At 37.3% G+C, this 21,097-nt stretch overlaps 1 protein-coding gene across 1 annotated transcript; it reads left to right on the forward strand.

Annotated features, from left to right (window-relative positions):
- The first annotated feature begins 239 nt into the window (after window positions 1-239).
- CFAP97 (cilia and flagella associated protein 97) lies at window positions 240-21,012 on the forward strand. Its single transcript, XM_081332353.1, is given in 7 exon segments — window positions 240-332; window positions 4,575-5,436; window positions 5,519-5,590; window positions 16,189-16,457; window positions 19,547-19,697; window positions 20,268-20,340; window positions 20,342-21,012. Coding segments are annotated over 6 exon segments (1,452 nt in total). The 5' UTR covers window positions 240-332; window positions 4,575-4,604; the 3' UTR covers window positions 20,397-21,012.
- The last annotated feature ends 85 nt before the right edge of the window (window positions 21,013-21,097 follow it).

Genomic DNA, 21,097 nt, shown 5'->3' on the forward strand with positions numbered 1-21,097 from the left:
GGGGTGTCACATGATTTAGAAAGCCATATATTTACAAAAGTTATTTGCGAAGATTTCTAAGGCTGCGTCAAACATAGGATGCTGGCTCGTTTAGCCGGCGAACCCGCTTTGCCTCAGCTCCAGCGACCAAGACTCCGTGTTTCCCCCTACCGCTTGAAAAGAGAGCCCGGGCGCGCCAACGCGGAGACGGAAATGTTTGTTTCCATCTCTTCTATCCCTCCCTTTCCTGGTTACGCAAACACAGCGCGGGAGGGAGAGTCCGGACTCGCTTGCGGGAGACTGGAGAATTGTGGAGCGAGCGCGCAAAACGCCTTTCTTTTTGCCGGCTGCGGGTTAGTATCCAGCCCATCCCCGGGCACAGCCTTGCTTCGGCCTCGTGGCTAGGTTAGGGGGCCAGTCGCCCCTCCGCGAAAGTGATTCGATGCGGGCGCATCACCGTTTCGGAATGGAGGGACAGAGCATTTAGCGAAGTACCGGAGAAGAGTGGGCGAAATTCCGTCCCTTTGTCCCGAGGGCTGTGCCTCGGTAAATAGCCATGCTGAATGCAGCAAATCTGTTTCACGTGGCTGGTATCTTATGGCTTAGTTATCGGAGCTAGTAAGAGTTATATTTTTAATTTATTTGTAAGTTTTTTTTACACGTGCAAATTGCAACCAACGTGCTTTATACTCGGACTTAGAACGGATGTGGGGGCCGTCAGGTGTTTTGGTGAAACTGCGGAAGAGGCTGAGGGCTCGGTGAGAATCTGACTTGTTAGTGGCGGGGTTACGACTAATCGTTCCAAATCGACTCGCAAACTTGCCTTTCCGTAAGAAGTCGCAGTTTATCCAGCTAATTGTAAGGACACACTGAGGACAGCTGTCGCGTCGGATGTTTTCTTCGAAGGCGTGTATTTCGGGGCTGCAGAAGATGACTCGGTTTTGCAACGTGCTAAAAATAAAGCGGTTTGGGGGGCTTTGCCGAAGCTAAATTAATTCTGCTTACCGCAGGCAATTATATTTTATTTAAAACAGTGCAAATCATGTTCTAATGCAGTGCATGAGTTAAATGCAAAAATAAGCAGTTTGCGAATTCTAAGTGAGATCTCGTCTAGATATTTGTAGATCATGGGAGTAGAGCAAACTGATTACCATTTCAAGATGTATATCATTTTTAATTCCTTAAATCAGGGGTCTTCAGCCTTGGCAACTTTAAGACTGTGGACTTCGACTCCCAGAATTCCTCAGCCAGTACCGTGCTTTAAAGTTAGACCATATTGCTTCTTGCAAGAAAAAACTGGATGGAAGGAAAAATATATTAGGGACAAATGTTTTCCTTCCTCTCCTCACTTTTTGAGAGAGTGAAATAGCCTGTTGGCTTGTAAACCTTTCTCCAAAGCGTCAAAGTGGTTGTTGTTTTGTGTCTTGTTTTGAAGAGATTAAAACAACAGAAATGATAGTTCTGCCCTAGCAAAGCAATATGTGGGTTGTAGAGCATGGCTGATGAGCAAATTTATTCCTGAAATAATGGGCTTTAACAGTGCTGAAAGAAGACTTACCAGACAGATGAAAAATTGGCATTTATCTCTATCAGATGTTCTCAAGCATTTCAGTGTCAGTACCCATTTGTGTTATTAACAATGATTGAGGGGGCCCAAAGAGCTTTGGTTTATGTGGATTGTATCTATCAATATTTACTGAATTAGAAATTAAAACAAAGATTTTAAAATATTGTCTCCATAGTCTTCTGGAAGAATCTCAGGGCTCCCTAGACCACATTTTGAAAATCGCTGTCTGTATCATTCCTTAACTCTGGGTCAGGTTGACTGCATGCTAAATATTAACTAAATTTGTTATGACAACTGCAGTTGTGCTATACATATGTTAAAACAGTTGTAAAATATTCTCCATAGCCTGCCTCCCTCAACTTCAACAATCCTACACAGCAGTTATTATAAGGTGCAAATTTAATTTTAAACACAATTACTTCTCTGTTGCATTTCCAAGGAGACACAGAAATAACGTTTTATATAGGATTGTGTAGGTGTATCAGCACAGGCATATGCAGTGTTTTGTAATGATATCTATTTTAATTTCAAATTCTTTAAATTTTAAATTACCAAAATATGTGGAATGCATAGGTGTCTGCAGAATATGGTTAAAAAGGTAAGACGGCAAACATGATAAAAGTTAAACTTTTTGCCTGTTTTTATGTGCTTTGCAATATACCTAAAAAAAACACCAGTGGGGTTCAATTGTACCAGCATAGTTGCCATCTATTTTTTTTTAAATCAAACTTTGTGAATACCTAGGGGGGGGTGTAAGAAAGAAACTTCATCTTCCCACTTGAAAATATTCTGTATTTCAGTAATAAAATAAGAGTTCATGGCTGAATTGGTAATGCTAAATGATAGGGAAGGATATACTATGAAACCAATTTTTAAAAGTCCATCTATGCCTATATATGCCATACAGCTCAATTAAAAAGTAGCTGTACTTCCAAAGAATAATAGAAACATGTAGGTAGCATCATGTATGTGTATTTAGAACCTTGTTATCTACAGTAGAGTAGCCACATAAGTGTATTGTTTATTTGTTTATTTATTTATTAAGGTCTGACGGTCTGATTCTATCTTTATTTAAGCATGCAAGGCAGCTGGATCACCTATAACTAGTCATTCATAGCCCTAATCATTCTTTTTATTATTTTTATTTTAATATGCTATTTATTAGGGTTATTTTAAAGGCCTAGTCATTCCCTCTTAACCCTGACCACTCAAAGCCCCACAACAAGCCCTGTTTGAAAAAGACAATACACACACCCCCTCATGTCACAAACATTGATAAGCTTTGCTGTAGTTACTAAGTGAATGCAGGGGGAAACAAATATTAGGAGCAACAGCCATTTTGTTACTTACAGTAAGTAGTCTGTGGAGAGGATTACAAAAATGTGTTGTTAAATATAGACAAATAACCTAGAAAAGAGTTCTTGGAGAAGTAGAGAATGTATTAGGTTAAATGGAAATTAACTAGGGGGTAATTAGGGATAATTTAATAGTGCTTTTCTTAGTACAATCAATAGAATTGTATACAAAACAATAATTGGAGCCCGGGGTTGGGGGTGTGGGGGGATCCAGGTATCTCTTGTACTCCATGGACCAGGCATGCCCTGGGATGACTTGCATGGATGAAAAACTGTATCTGAGTTACTGTTGATTAAGAATCTTGAGCCCAGTGTAGGACAGAGTACAAGATTGTTTGTTGTTGCTATTATAAACAATTGAGAAGGAAACAAGCTTTTGGCAAACTAGTGTCAATATCCAGAAATAATCTCCGGCCTATTCCTGAATATATTAAACATATATTCTGAGTTTAGTGTCATGACTAATATCCCTGTCTTGAGGAAAAAAAATCGCAGCAGCTCAGCTCACAGCAATGTCATAGCAACTGAACTAGAGAAGGATAATTTATTATTGCCTGGCATAGCAATTAATGAATTAATGTGAAGCCTCCTTCAAATATCACTGACTCAATGAAGCTATAGCAAAGGGTTCAGGCGATCTTCCAGTGTGAAGTGCTTAACATTGCAAACTGGATTGAAAGGAGGCACATTGATATCTCAAAGGCTGTCTATTTTATTGTGTCCATAAGCATTCATAGGTGAGAGGCTGCTTCAACAATGTCTTGAAAAATCTGTTACGTTATAAAAGTATTTTATTCAATCTTTTTGGAACTAATCAATAAAATGTCTAAAGGATGGTAATACTCCAACTAAATATCAACTGGAAGTATATTATTGTAAATGGAGAACAGATGACCATTTTTATTTCACTGTAATGGAACACAAGTACTGTAATCAAGGCTTCTTTTCTTTAATGTGGTATTATACTGTTTTACTATAACAGCCATAGTTGGACATTATTTTTACTAGGACCAAACAAGGAGCTTGCCAGGCTAGGTGGTACAAAAAAGGAGAGAATGAAAAAAGGAATGGAAAAACCTATACATTGTATCAGATGAAGATGGCAAATTAAATGAATTAGTCAATAATAGAGGGTGCAGATATCATACAAACTTTATAGATGAAATTATTCCCTCTTTTCAGTTCTGAAAATGTCAAGGTACCACACAGATCTGATCCTTTCAGTACGTTTGGGGGAAGAAACCTTTGGTTTTTTCCCCAGTCTCCTGCCTTCTTAAATGCTTGCATTGCTCCTGACGTTTTGAATTTATATCATCCACCTATGATTTTTATTTCTATCTTTAAATTAGTGCATATATTATTATTGGATTTTAATAATACTATAATTAATGTTATTTTAAATTACATAGTCGTTCACTTGATATAAAAGTAAATCCACAAACTTATATTTTCAATATATATAATTAATATTGAACAGTATTAAAGCAACTTGGTTTATGTGATTGTACCTAATGAAACAACAGAATATTGCATAAAGCTGTACTTGTAATTGCTGCTACTGCAAGAGGATAAGTTAAAATATGTGTTTGGGGGGGGAATTTGCTGTAATAAAAGGTTAGAAAAAGATTTTTCTTTCAGTGATTGGTATAATAATTCCAGTTTTCTATTTGTAGGAAAAACACTTAAGCAGTATTGACTTCAGTATGGACCGATATGAAGATATATCTGATTGTGAAGTGGATCACTCTTTCTTTGATAGTGATTTTGAAGAAGAGGTGAAGAAAGACAGAGCAACAACAGGAATAGATAAAATGGAAAATTCTGGGCATGCACAAATAAAACATTCAGTTACAGATGATTGTCATTTGAAACAGGAAGCTAAAGTGATGGAGGATAACAGTACTGAGGAAGAAAAGCAATCTAAACGGGCAGAATCTCAGAAGGAACATACGTTAGGCAATGGTGCGCATAATTCAAATAATGCTCTTTCTTTGTTAGCTTCTTTAAATCTGGAGGATCCAGTTGATAGAATCACAGCACAAAATGAACAAGCCCTTCATGAAAACATTCCAGTGCATATTCCCCTAAGAAAGAAAGAATGTGAAGAAAATTACTACACAGATGGAGAAGACAGTAGTGATGATAGCAGAAATCAGAGAGTTAGACATAAGTTCTCTAAACAACCTAATGGTGCAAAAGTTAATAGGAAAGTTAGTTCTTCCTCCTCCTCTTCCCCCTCATCTAGTTCTGATACAGATTATTCTGATGGTTGCTTGTCAGACTCATCATGTTCTTCAGAAAAGAAAAACATAACATCACCACTTCTTTCATCAGAAAAACAGTCAAGCCAAGGAATAAAGTCGGAAATAAAATCAAAACTGGGTGACCATGCAGAAGAGTCTGAAGATACAGTGACTGATGTAACTCCTCTGTCAACACCGGATATCAGTCCCATCCAATCTTTTGAAGTAGCAGCATCCAATGATAACAAATTAAAGGTTAAAAGACAACAAAATGTGAGCCAGGAGTTATATGGTAAGTTTGCAGAACTTATTAAAGCATATACATGGCAGAAACACTAGGCTTAATATAATTCTTTATACTTTTTTCTCATTAGAACCTGAGGTAGATCACAAATGTCTTCAAAAGGTACTGCATGAAGCTATGGACTTGAATAACCTTTTGAAAGGTATTTTTTCTTTTAATTCTTCAGTGTTATTTTTCTCCTTATACTTTCATTGTAAGTGTATTCCAATATAGTATTTGGAAGGGAAGGATGGCTTTATAGATTGCTTTGAATGTGAAAAATATGTTCATTCTTTACACTGTTTTCTAGACATAGTAATGTTAAGTAAAAATGTATGAATTGAAATAAACACAACTTAGTTTTTAAAATTCTGTAATAAGTTATGTATCTTTCAAATGAAGCTGGGCTTGGTTAGTCACAAACACACACACACAACCCACACACAGAGCTGACATGCATATGTAAATAAAATTGTATCTTTATGACCACATATTTTACTTCAAACACTTGCAGCCTATCATGAGAATGCATTTGGTTGCTGTAGTTTTTCTGTCCACTGTTGCATCTAAAGCTTTGAATGCACCATTGACCAGTTAAATTTTTTTGTTTATAAACATGACATCTAGTTTTAGAGAAAGATGTTAAAGTATCACCTATGTAAAAGCAATACTGGTATTTCTGTGAAGCTTATGGAAAGAGTACTACCTTGGGAATTGGAAGACGTGATGGGTGTGCTGTGAACAATTGGCTTTGAGGTTGTTTTGGGGTTTTTTAAATGCTTTTTCTGTCAGCTTTTCCAGGTAGATCAGACAGGGTACACACCAGATGAGCTAATTCTACTTCATAGTAAGGCTACATTAACAGAATCTTGCATGTCTGAAAGTACAGATCTCCTGTGGTCTCTTCTATTGCCTGATAAGTTAGGGAGGTTCCTTTCTAAGTTTTTCTTCTCTCTCTTTTAGGCAGCTGCGGGCTAAGCCCCCTCTTATCTACCTACACTGCCCCTCCCCAAAGTCACTTCCAAATTACCATTACAACCTCTCGAGATTTTTCATCTGGTATTATTTTACTTTTACATAGGGATATAGGAGAAATAAAGCTGGAAGAGCATGTATCTTCTTAGATAAAGAGCAGTAATAGTCTTTTACTCAATTAAAACTGTTGTAGTTTGAGGTATATTTGATTATAAATGCATTTCAGTTAGGCCTTAAGTTTCAATTCATTACTTTGATCATTTTTGGTGAATAATCTACATTGTGACTTGGTGAGGAGGGTCTTCTTTCAGTTCCTAGACTTTTAGTACTTTTATTTTGATAATAGTACAACTGTGGGAAGGAGGGACGCGGTGGCTCAGTGGGTTAGGACGCTGAGCTTGTCGATCAGAAGGTCAGCAGTTTGGCGGGTCAAATCCCGAGTGCCGCGTAGCAGAGTGAGCGCCTGTTACTCGTCCCAGCTTCTGCCAACCTAGCAGTTCGAAAGCACGTAAAAATGCAAGTAGAAAAATAGGGACCACTACGGTGGGAAGGTAACAGCGTTCCATGCGCCTTTGGCGTCTACTCATGCCGGCCACATGACCATGGAGACGTCCGCGGACAAACGCTGGCTCTTCGGCTTTGAAACAGAGATGAGCACCGGCCCCTAGAGTTGGAAACGACTAGCACGCATGTGCGGGGGAACCTTTACCTTTACCTTACAACTGTGGGATTGGGCTTCAGCAATACTGTACTGTATAGCAGAAATAGACATCTTTACTGTTATGTTCTTTAGAACAGGGGGCCCCAACCACTAGTCCATGGACCAGTACTAGGCTGTGGCATGCCAGCAACTGGTCTGCACAAACAAGCAAAGCCCCATCCGTGGGATGCAGGCAGCACACAAAACCACACTCCCTCCAGTCCATGGAAAAACCTCTCTCCACGGAACCGGTCCCTGGTGCCCAAAAGGTTGGGGACCTTTGCTCTAGGAGGTGGTGCTGTGGGACCATCATTCAGCACTAATGTTCTTGGCTAAAGTGTTCTTTCTTGCATATTGGGTAATATGTACATAAAATCATTGAGATTATCCAGAACTCGATGATTCTCAGCTCTATTACTCTTTGTTAGGAATCATTAACTTTTCTGGAATATTATCTGATTTTAATAATGTTGGATGAGGAGGAACAAGTTGAAATTTAATCTAGATAAATTGAGATTAGTAGACTGGAAATGTAGTTTCTTAACCTTTTCTGGAAGAGATTGTGCTTCCCCTAAATGATCAGATTTATAGCTTGCAAAATCTATTTGATTCTCCTTTCCCAGATCTTCATATAGTAGAAAGAAGAACATCTGGGTAGACATAATTATACCAGCACTGATTTATCTAATATAACAATTGTTATTCATTCAGACTATGAGGATCTCAGTTGATCCATTACTTTTCCTTATTGTGATTAAAGTGCCTCAAAGAGATGAGATACTCTTCCTCAGCGAAGCACTAAAATGAAAACTGATTTATTGATCTTTACTCATAAACTTGTGCATGCCCAAAAGCCCCCATACCACAGTCATTCAAGCCCTCCAGTTTGAGGCACAATGCTTTAATGGACTGCTTCACTCAAAGCTTCATTTAAATAAAACTTCAAAAGTTTGGAAATCCTAATGTTCATACTTAATTATATGATGATGCAACAGAATCTGGAGGACTATCCCTGAAAGATACCAAAAAGGTTCAGTTAATTTAAAATGTGAGAAGAAGTTAACTAAAAACACAGAATTGAAAAACCTGCAGTGAATTGTTTTCTGGGTTCAGTCCAAAATATTTGTCTTATAACTGTAAATAGCTATTGTCTGACCAAATCAATTTACTATGTGCTTACTAAGTTACTACATTTTAAAGAACCTTTTTTAAAAAAAACCTATAATGCTATTAATCATAAATTCAATTGCAAATGTAAAATCAATAAATGGATCTTCAAATACTTTGTCCCATTTAATTGTTCTTCAATTGATAGGAGAAGTCTTGTAGAAAGGTATTGTGATGTATTGCTGATGTAAGCAGATTCTTATTAAGGCAGGCTGGCAGTTAGAAATGTTTCAAGAGTTGAAGAGCTGAAAGCAGGATTTCTTCATGTTATTAAAACATATACAGTATCTGTGTATCTGTTTCTCTCTGTGTTGAAAGAAAATAGGTGAGAAAAACAAAGAGGGAAATTAAAATGTTTAGAACTTTAGGCGAAGCGTAAAAGCAGATTTTTTTGTCAGATTTTTTTAAAGAAATATATATAAGATTTATTTTTCCACAAACAATCTTATTTGCATATTGTCTAATTGCAGTCTTTTCAGTATTGTTTGTGATTGCCATAGCTGTCCTGTTGCCAGAGTCATAGAAATATATACATCTCTGTCTTTTTCAGCCAGATATTATATATTAGAGTTTAGGAAGAAGCTATTTTGGTTCTCAGTAGTAGATGTCATAGTCCTGCAAAAGGAATTAGCAGCAAATTCGGGAAATGGCTTAAAGGGGAAAAAATAACATCCAATATAACAGACTGTATGATATCCAGGTTTAGCATGTTTAAATTTCTGTGGCTGCCTACATTGGCATTATTTAATATCTAGAGCAACATTTGACATTTCATTGACTGTGAATTTTAAATTAATTGATAAACTTGCTTTTTTCTCTATATATTCTGGGTCCCAGTTTAGGGTATTATGACACCAGTTTTGGATGGATGTTAACATTTTCTCTATCAAGTATCAAACAAGATCTTCATCAGTACATGAACTCTATGAATCTATAGTTAATGTATTGTACATTTTTTTTCCTTGAGGTTAAGAGATGGGATGTTCTGGGCTGCCTGAAATAGTTATTTCACTAGTTCAATGCTTAAATAAGTTTTTTTTTCATCCAGATTCAGCCTATCAGTTTAGTATTAATAAAGAAACTCTCCTTCTTGGGATGCTTTTAGATAACAGCTTAAAAATTGCTAACATCCACCCACAGAGAAAGTAAATTTATCTCCTTTCTAATCTGGAACTGGGCAGCACATTAAAGGAGTAAATCCATTTAATGAAGATGGCATTAGAGTGGTTGAGTCAGTTTCCTTGAAGAATTCTTATATTCAGCATTCCCAGCTACCTACCCATTTTTTGTAAAAAAAAAAAAAGGATAGGAAATAACCTATTATCCTGCTGGTCTTTGATAATATTTTTTTTTGTCCACAGCTTTATTTATAGAGAAGGTCAGAATATTTTTAATGCTTTTTGGTATAGACCAGGGGTCAGCAACCTGAAACAGTGAAAGAGCCACTCGGAACCGGTTCCCTCACAAAAAGAAAAACTGGGACCCGCAAAAAAATGTTTGCGCACGCGTGTACATGTACACATGCGCAGAACAGGGTTTGACTGAAGAGTGGAGCCAAGGCGAAATATGCACCTACCCTGCATATTTGAATTGATTGGTTGAAATTTTTTAGTCCCACTTTTTTTTTTTTGGACTGCACATGGCAGAGGACTGGGAGCCGCAGGAGACGGCTGAAAGAGCCGCATGCGGCTCCGGAGCCGCGGGTTGCAGACCTGTGGTATAGACTAATGTTAGAAGTTTTCCATTACTCATAAAAGAAGTGTGGTTTAATCTGGGGTTTGGGGCCTTTACTTACATTTTTTTAATTGAATTACTATGTATCAAGTACTAATGTATTTCCAACTGTACTCCGTAGGGTTGTATGATAGAGCAAGACTGGGGTAATTTATCCATTGCAGAAAGATAAAGCATTCTAATATAGAAGACATTCTCTAAATAGAGAGGCATCAAGCAATGAAGGGTTGAGATGTGTAAGTTATTCTTTAATATTTAATAGCATGTAGCTGTTTCTCTGCATTTCAATATAAAAATAGAATTTTAATATTATAAAATGATTATTTTTGGTCACTACATTTTCTATAGCAAAAGTTCCTTTTTCTGATCAAGCCAAATACCTTAGTCAAGGTCAGAAAGCATTGGCCTTTCTTTGGGAAGATCCAAAGTGATGAGGAATGTGGTGGTTAGTTGCCACCATTGGACATCTCATGAAGTGTCAGAATAGAAACAATGAAAACATTTCTGTTGCTACTTTCCCCATGGACAGCCACGGTGCTCCAGCACTGAGCTCAATTTATTTATTTATTTATTTATTTATTATTTTAACTTATATACTGCCCTATTCCCGTAGGACTCAGGGCGGTTTACAGGGCAATTAAAATCATACCATACAAAAGTTAAAAAATTTAAAACAGTTAATTAAAACAGTTAATTAAATTTGGAGCCCAAAATTTAAAAAGTTAAAACATTAAAACCCAATTAAAACCCCTCAGTCTAGGCCCGACAGCTCAAAGAGCCAAGTTTTCAGGTCCCGGCGGAATGAGTGCAGGTCGGAGGCAGTCCTAAGTTCCATCGGAAGTTGGTTCCAGAGGGCAGGCGCACCCACAGAGAAGGCCCTCTCTCTGGGAGTCACCCGCCGGCAATCCTTCACCAGCGGTACCCTAAGAAGTCCCTCCCTGTGGGAGCACACAGGACGATGGGAAGTTGATGCCGGCAGCAGGTGTTCCCTCAGATAATCCGGACCCAAGCCATTTAGGGCTTTATAGGTCATCACCAGCACCTTGAATCTCACTCGGAAGGCAACTGGAAGCCAATGCAGCTCGCGGAGAAGAGGTGTTACACGGGAGTATCGGGGAACTCCCATCACAACTCGCGCGGCTGCATTCTGCACCAGTTGAAGCCTCTGAGTGGTCCTCAAGGGCAGCCCCATGTAGAGAGCGTTGCAGTAGTCTAACCAGGAGGTCACGAGCGCATGAATTTGCTGCTTGGCTCCCGGATGTTTCATTACCCAACTAGGTAACATCTTGTTGAAGATGTTACCTATTTGGGTGACAAAACATCCAGAAGCCAAGCAGCAAGTTGGAGAACAAACCTCTGCCTAAACCTACAACCCGAACAACAAATATTCTCTACAATTTCTAAATTGAGCTGAGTCTCAAGTAATACTCAACATGGTCACAGGTTCTTCTCTAGAGAGGTGGGGTGTTGGACAAATTGGGTCCCACCTTAACTCTTCAGCTTTAAAGCTCTTTCACACTGCATTGACACTTTCAGCAACTATCAAGACTGCTTGGTGATTGTCTAAAACTGAAGTTCTCGCACACAAGGTTTATGGAGATAATATTGAAAGTGATGAATTTCACCAACACGACTATTTCCCATTTAGAAGCTCTCTTCTCTAGAACATTTATTTATTTAACTATTCTCATTATGCTTATTAGAGGCTGCCATAGCAATATGATAGCAAAATGGCTGAAATCTAATTTTAAATACACAAACACTAATTAAAAATAATTGCTGAAACAAATTCATGATTTATCAGTTATCCATTTAAAGAGAAACACCAAGCAGTAAATGATTTCAGCTAGCAAAAAATAACTTCAGAATCCAGATGTTTATCGTAAAATATGTGGACTAAACAGTAGGATTGCAGAGGCTTGTTCTAGTACCTCCAGTCTGTACAGTCCCACTCCTTTTCTAAAAAAATTTCATATTAGTTACAGTTAATTTTGTTAATCTTAAATGGTTAATTATAACAAGCCAATTTCATAATTTCTAGTTTGAAACTATGTTTCACAGACTGTATACAAAATAATCCACAGTCTCTATGAATTTAGAGACATAAAAGCAAACTTCAATTTTTTTTTAAAGCCATGTTGGAGAAAGAAGGATGAACAGATTAGTTCAAGTCCGTATTTATAATACTGCTATCTGTGTTATTGTTAGCATGTTTTGGTAGCACTGCTTTATAATAAGGTACCTCTGAACTATATTATTAGCTCCATTCTTTCTTCCTATGCAATTTAATATATGGTAGATACCTGACTAGCTATTTGCAAAGGTTAAATATTTTTTTCAAGACATGAAGTGAGATACTTGTAACCATGCTAAAAGAATCTCCACTATTCCTTCTGCCAAACAATTATACAGTAGTACCCACAAATTTCAAATGTTGTCCCAATATATCCTCCTTTAATAGTACTGTGCTGTTGTAGCCCTACTATACAGTTTTGATGAAAAAAATAACTCCAGAATGCTTGACTTCTAATAGCTAAAGCATAAGTGCATAGCATGTTTTATGTTTTGCCATATTTTAATTCTTTATTAAAGCTTAAGCAAAATAAAACTCAATTATATACAGAATAAATGTTTAGACTGTGCAATCTCATGTTCTCAGCAATTTACAGAAATAAAAAATCCACAACACAATATATAGGTTGTCCTTGACTTACAACTGGTTATTTAACAACATTTGAAATTACATGGATCTCACCAGGGGATATTTATGACCTGGTTCCAAAATTCTGATGCCCCCCCTGTGTAGTCACATGACCACATTTCAGGCCCTCAGCAACCTACCTGCATTAATGGCCATTTGCAGTGTCCCATAGTTGAGTGTCCGATGTTTTTATCAAAAAATGGTATTTATTTCTACTTTTGGCAACACCAGAGTGAACCATTAGTTCGCTTAACAATCATAGTAGTCACTTATTGACTGCAATAAAAATCAAAACATCAGGTCAATCATGTGGGAGACTCACTTTACAACCATCACAACTTATAATCATGATGGGCAGGCTCCATTATGGTTATAAAACAACTTCCCAGTTGCAATTAACAATTACAGTGGGACTAGGCTAATTAATTAAAAGCCCTCCAGAAAAGGTCCCTTTTGATAAATTTCCAAAAAGCATCAGGGTCAGGACATCTGAATTTCTCAGAGAAGGATATTCTGCTATGGTGGGTTAGGACGCTGAGCTTGTCGATCAGAAGGTCAGCAGTTTGGCGGATTGAATCCCGAGTGCCGCGTAATAGAGTGAGTGCCTTTTACTCGTCCCAGCTTCTGCCAACCTAGCAGTTCGAAAGCACGTAAAAATGCAAGTAGAAAAATAGGGACCACTACTGTGGGAAGGTAACAGCATTCTGTGTGCCTTTGGCATCTAGTCATGCCGGCCACATGACCACGGAGACATCCTCGGACAAGTGGTGGCTCTTCAGCTTTGAAACGGAGATGAGCACCGGCCCCTAGAGTTGGAAACAACTAGCACGCATGTGCGGGGGAACCTTTTACCTTTTTTTTAACAGAGAAGAATCTCTTTCTAGTATCAATCCCTAATTTTGTACTAGTACAGAAATATCAACATTTTCCCTGTGTTTGTATTGGCCTAGACGCTATTCTGGGGGTCCCTTGTTCCCATGTTAAATGGGGCGTTATAGGATAATTGTTTTCAACTTCCGTGAGTAGTATCCTTTCCATTCCCATCTGTTCTTAATGTTCATGGGCATTTTAGTTTCTACTAAGATGGTATAAATTCTTCTGAAGGGTTGTTTCAGACTATATGCATGCACTTCTTCTTTACCCTAACTTCTTTATCTTTTGGAACATTATGAGTAAGACATTTTAATTTTATAACAGCTTTCCTGTGAAGTAGTAAGGATTTATTGCTGGTTGTTTATATCATTATCCCCTGAATCTTTATCAGATGATAACCAATTATTACATCAATATCCCTATGGTAAATGTTACAGATTTAATCCAAATTAGCACTGTTTTCAGGTATACATTGAGGAACAGACTGCTTATGTGCTTGTTAAAGCAAAATTATAGATACATTATATATCATTTAAGGGATAATTGGCAAAAATACATATAGAATAGCTATTTTTAATGTGCCACCTCTTAACAGACATCACTGATTTGAAAGTACTGTAATTTCCATTTTATGTGTCTTGCAAGATTTACTACATTCTCAAATTTGGAAAATGTTTGTCGACTAAATGATTTCTAAAATAGTTTCACTGATACCAGTAGTGTTTAATTTTGCATCATATGGAGTTCCACATAAATGTGGAGAGAACTATTTATTTGTTACGGAAACTTTATATTTATTGTACATTCCTTGGAAATATTAGTTCTTGGAACTTGTCTTTGATATAATTATGACATGTATTTGCAAACCCCTTGCTTTCAATGGTATTCAGTTGAAAGGGATGTATCTCTATTGTAAACCAATGGTTTGACTGCTGTCTTATTTTACAAAATGTATCTCATGGTGCTGTTCTCCATATGCATTCTTTTTATGCACCTTTTCTATATTACTGAAGTCAAAAGTATACCTTAACTTCCACGTTCTTCCCTGTTATCTATTGTGCATTGGCGTATCCTTTATGTTTCTTTCTGAATCCTGAGTACCATCTACACATGCTACTCTTACCTCTCTATTCCTTTTCCAAAAATTCTGCTTTCCTAAATATATTTAGCAATATAGTATAGTGAATTAGAAGTTTTGGTGGTTTTCTAACTAAGTGGTGAAGGATCTGTTTAGGAACAATTCCTGTTGTTACATTTAACTTTCTGCAACATTTTTGTACATACCACATCTTCACATGATATTTTGAAAATAAATTCAACAATTTAATAATTCTATTAAATACATTCAGCAATTTCAGGCTCTCTGGCATTGAAGTTATTTTCAAATATTTTACAGCTTAGTCATCTATCCAAGTCATCTGTCACACAGATGGTAACCAGCTTGCTGCAAACTATGTTACAGAATCAGTGATTTATAAATTTGGTAGAAGAGTAGTAACACGAAAGAAATTAAATATCAGTGCCAAAGGCTTTTTAACTATGGTATATCAACAGCAGATCAATTAATGATCTGAGAAGGGGTAAGAAATTCACTTCGATTATAGATTAAAAGTAGGCAAGACATGTTTAAGAAATTTCAAAACTCTTAACATTTCTAGAAGTAAAACGTGAAATGTCACAATCTTCAGAAAGAAAAATAGATGGCAATTTTAAGATTGTGCACAACTTACTGTCATGAACTGATTTTTTTGTATCTGAAACTATTTAAGTGTGACTGCATACCTGACACTTATTTAGATATGCAAAAAGTAGACCTGAAACTTCAGCAATCAGAATGTTGGGAAAGTCCATCTCCTGCTCACCATTCTGTACTAAAAATTGTGAGAACGTAAGTCAGCACCTCCTTTAGTTCTCCTGGTTGGCCGATAATCTGCTAAAGAGGGATGGATGATAGCATATGAATAATTTGATTTAGTACTGAGTAAGATAAATATTCAGCTCTATTTACAAATGCACTTTATATTTCTAATTGGGTCTGGTGTTCACATTGCCTAGTTCCAAATCAAATTTAAGAATGATCAGATGAATTAATTCTTTTTGTAATAAGCTTCATTTTGTCTCTGCCTTATAATGTATACTAATTCTGTGGTGATTGTAGGGAATGTTTATACCATAGTGTGTTTCTTCTGGAAGCAAAAATTGTGGTGCATTACACTTGAGCTCTGTAATTATTGGAAAGAAATGGCACTGCCTTGTTTATATAAGGTTCCATTTTATCACGACTGCAGAAATATTATATGCTTGGACCTTTTTATCTTAAATCCATCAAATATATTTGCAATTTAAGTCCTATAATTTCCACCAAATGTCATGCTGTCTAGAAATTATGGGAGCTATTGTCTGGCACATTTGGTGATTATAAACCTGAGAAAGGCTGTGTAAGAGGGTCTTGTAATATAATAAATAAGCTTCTGTTACCAACTTCAGAATTGGGGGCCAACAAAGATAGTTTGTGTGGCTAAATCTGAAAATAGGTTTTATAGTTTTGAAGTGATCTTTTAAAAGCCTAGTCATGCTACATGCTTTCTTAAATATGTACTTGTGTCCAAAGCTTTTCTGCAGTTGGAGAAAAAGGATCAACAAGAACTGGCTTTGAATCAGTCTTCTCTAGGATCAAGGAAAAACTACTCATTCACAAATGAGGAAGTTCAGCAAATTGATCGGGAAAACCAAAGGCTCTTAAAAGAATTGACAAAGCATTCTGCAAAACCCAGAAACAAAAGTGCTTCAGTGAAAAAACCTTCAGGCTCAGCACCCAAAATGTACCACAGTGCCATCAACAGGCAGAGGGAACAGCAGAGGATCGACAGAGAGAATCTGGTTAGTTGGAAGTTCTGGATTTAACAATATTAATTAAAAACTAGACTTCTTCAACTTAGTATGTTAGGCAAGTCTATCCACACAAGTTTGAGGCTCATGATAGATGAGCACCTAGCAAATTGTATTGCATTGTACCAGTGCTTTTTTTTGTAAAAGAAAAAGGTGCCAGAACTCACACATGTCATACAACCCGCCTTGCCTACCCTACAAGGTTCCCTCCAAAAAAGGTGCCGGAACTCCGTTCTGAGCGTTCTGTGAGAAAAAAAGCCTTGCATTGTACTATAAACCATGGGCTTGCAAACTATGACTTAACGCATCATTGTTTTGTTCTCTGAAAAGTGGGTATAATCTTATTAAATCAAAAATCTGACCTGTAATTCAATTGTACTAGCAGTGGAAGAAAATCTATCATCTGAATGCCTATTTATAAGTGCTTGCTGTGGGTGGGAGAGATAAAAATCCATTATCTGAAAGTATCCAAATATGGATGATAAATATATGGAGGCACTAAAAAAACCACTGCCATAATGAACTTCAGGATTGGTAGAGATGGTACCCAAACCTGAAGATGCCTGCTTATCTCAAATTTTATCAGCACAATGAGATTTCCAGTGGTTCCTCAACTGATGGTCCTTGGTTATAGGTTGTCATATACGACTTGCTCTTTATTTAAAATTAATACAATTGACAGAAAAATTCTTTTAACCCATCAAATATGCTTGTTTCCTATTCAATTTCTTGCCCATTATAATTATCTGCATTTTCTTTTTTCTGCTCAATTGTGTCCAAATCTTGGAGATTGCCTAGACAAGTCCCTGCAGTTTCCTTGGCAAAGCTTTTCAAAAGAGATTTGCCACAGGCTCCTTTGTAGGACTGAGAAAATGTGATTAGTCCAAGGTCACCCAGTTGGCTTTGTTTCTAAGGTGGGACTAGAACTCACAGTGTCCTGGTTTCTAGTCAGATGCCTTAGCCATTATACCAAACTGGCTCTCATTACTTGCACTAATTTCACTTAAATTTAAGCAAGTTTAACTCTGTGTTGGGTTATGGAACATGTGGCTTTAACCCAGTTTTCTCCTCCTTTTGATTTCTCTATAGTATAAAGAATAAATGTTTGAGCTTCATTGGAATAGTATTTGCATATCTTTGAACTATGCAAAAAAGTTGTTGAAGTATCTTGATATGCATTTGTGTGTACATGTGTACATATATTTATCTATATTGTGTGTGTGTGAACCTAAAATGACATGATTCTTTTCACAGTTGAGCATCTATCTTAGATATAAGAAAAATTAACCAGAAAGGAATTCAGTGATCTCGGTAACAAGCAAGAAAAAAACTGATTGATGATATTAAGTCACTCCATCATTTTATTTTAGCCATTGATCAGCAAACACACATGATGTTGTCAGTAACACACAATTATAGCCCACAACTTAATATAAAGTGAAAATAATTGAAAACATAGCCAACAGTCAATTTCAGTTTCTGTAGCTGTTCATTCCACTACCACTGAAGCATTGTAGTAACCATGGCAACAGATCTTGAGGCAAATGAAAACTCGTCTTCTGTGTAATAGTTCTTTAGAACTGGTCAAATATTCATGATGTAGTTTTGCATGAGAAAAAATTTCTATTGGATCTGCAATGTAACATAGAAAAGACTGGGAATGAATTTACGGTACCCAGATGAAATTGGCCGCCTGTTTCTGATTTTTGGTGCTATATACTGTTTCTAAAATATTCAGAATTTTAGGCTGCAATCAAAAGCCACAACATTTAGTCCCTTTTTAATATGGTATTCCAAAAATGCATGAATACATGCACATACCGTTGGCCCCCATGCGCTCGCTGGCTTCTGTGTGCGGGGGCCGATGGTGCCAGGTAACAGCCACCCCAGCCCTTGCCTTGCCCCATGGCAATGGCACCTCCACCCTGCCTCGCTTCACCCCGCAGGATGAGTCTTCTGCCTACCGCCCCACCTGCCAGAGACCTCCTGGAGCTCCCCCAACCCTGCCCACCCCTCACAAGTGTCCCTCCCCACGGGTGACATTAAGGTGACCACATCCACCTTGGCCACACCCACACAATCTTCCATGACCACAGCCACGCCCACCCAGTGGGCCACGCCCACCCAGTGAGCCACGCCCACCTGGCACCCAGCAATACATAAGTGGGTTTGGGGTTGCAGTTTGGGCACTCGGTCTCTAAAAGGTTTGCCATCACTGATCTGGGATATGCACAAGATTCCTGCTCCATACACAACAATCTTTCTGTTTCCATTTCTTCAAATCACAAAATGTAGTACTAGATAGAACACAGTAAAAAAGCAAGTTTGTAAACAAACAAGTATTTGTTCCAAATAACAGTGCAAACTAGTTGCCTGTAACTAGCATAGAATGTAAGAGCTTTATAAGTAAAATTCACAACTCCTTAGTACAGACATGTCAAACTCGCAACGTCATGAGACGTTTTGGGACTGTTTCGCCATTGCTGGCAATGGGGTGGTTGCGGCTTCCAGATGATGCGTCTGACCTGCAAGCCGGCAGTTTGACACCCCTGATTTAGAACATCTTTGGCTTTTTCTGCTGTTGTGCTAAGAAATTAGATGACCATGAGAGCAAGGGCACCCTCATCTGTGATTTCCTATGGAAATTCATCTCCAGTGAGGCTTGTTTGGCCTCGCTCACTCTCTCATAGTCAGCATGCTAAGGTTGTTGAGCTACTCGGTATGGAAAGCACTGGTCCCAGGCCATTATGGCATCGCTTTATAGTTTGTAGGTTTTGCCTTTTATATAAATGTTTATGTAGATGATGAACAAAGGCAAAGCCACCAAATGAGTGTTCCCAGCTGCCCTGTTGTTTCTCCATTCTTACATAGAGTGCTTCCTAATAACACTTTCAAATTAGTGTACTCCAGAAATGTTGAACTAGAGTGTTATAATTCTAGTGAGAAATTAAAGGAATTGTAATCCAAGACATCAGATATTGTGGAGGCCTGGTTTTGGTTAAGAGATTCTGGTATCTCGGGTCATAATGTGAATGGAATGCACTATCTGTTAATCAAGGTGTGTCTGTGTGTTATTAAAGGCTTTTTTGAAAAGACTTGAAGCAGTGAAACCAACAGCTGGCATGAAGCGCTCAGAACAGCTCACAGACTATCAGCGGCAGATGGGCTACTTTCGCACTGCTGGAACTCCGAGGCGAGGAATGTCTGCCTTGAATCATCATAGTCCATCTAGTAAGTCATTCCAGAATCTTCATCTGCTAAGTTCAGTTTGATTGAAGTGTGAAAAACAACCCCTCACTGGCCTTCATTTCTACTGTTTGATGAAATCAAATCTGATCATCTTCTATGCCTTAATTTCTATTCACTATGCAAGGAAATTATGTATATCTCCTTTTGTACTTTTTCTAGTATTTATAGGGTATTTAATATTTACATGTTCACTGAGGTCATTTTGATGACAAATAATATCATTTACCCTAAGGATTGAATCTAAAAATTGTACAATACAATTAGCACTTACCCAAAGTGAGTTGCTCCTACATATTGCCAAGCCCTCTATACTACATGCATGTTGATCTGAGCCCAGAATAAATGAGTTACTATATCTCAAGTAGCAGCAATAACCACTGAACAAGCCTACCTTTTTCATAAGCAGCAGCCCACCTGTTGGTGTTCAAATCCAGAGAGCATTTCTGATCCTACTCTGCTATGTGATTTAAAGTGTATACTGTTTAAACTTGCTTAAGTTTATATTGTTTACTTAAAGCTCCATATGATCTCTCTTGTGTACAATTTTGACAGGAGGTACATCCCGAACTTCCAGTCATAGTGCATCCAGTACTATAAATCGAAGAAGTGAAAATCCAGTTTTTGATAAATGGTGCACTGCAGCAGTTGAACCCCAGTAACATTCATGGCGCCTGGTTATAAATAATTTGCACTTTGCTATCAGAATTCTAAACTCTGATGTTTTGGGGATTACTGTAATTCTGTGCAGGACTGTTGTAATATTGAATAATTAAAGGATACTGGAAAGTAGTATTAACTATAAATGGATACAATCTTGATTCTTTTTCTCATCTTTCTAGTATGTGTTGGACAGTATCTTTATAGTCAGTATTTCTTAATACTTGTATTAAAAAGTGACAATATTGCAAACCTTATTTTCTCAAAGTCAAATGAAATTTAGGTTTGAAAACTTGTGTTTAGTCTTAAATTTTGAATTACCATGAATTTTAATGTAACTTTGTTATTGCAAACTTTTAATTTCCTAATTTACAAGATCTAACAGAAATATTAGATGGAGAGAACATATAACATACAACTTGGCCTTGGTGCTATCAGTTGCAACATGGAAAACATAAACTGAATCTTTTCAGATCAATTCTAGTTTAATTTTAAAAATGTGGATTTTAGATAACCAGTAGATATCTAAATAAAGGTAAAAAGTATTGTCTATTATCTAGAACTCTTGTACTGTAATGTGTTGACAGTTTTGGTCTGTGATGTATTTGCACAATTATATTTATTAAATTCTCTAAAATTTTGTTTCTTGAAGTAAAAATGAACAGAAATCTTGTGGGTGCACTTCTTAAATCTTGGCACTTTGGAATCTTTCCATAAGCATATTT

This window comes from Vipera berus, assembly GCF_964194415.1.
Source record: "Vipera berus genome assembly, chromosome: 7".
Lineage (NCBI taxonomy): Eukaryota > Metazoa > Chordata > Lepidosauria > Squamata > Viperidae > Vipera > Vipera berus.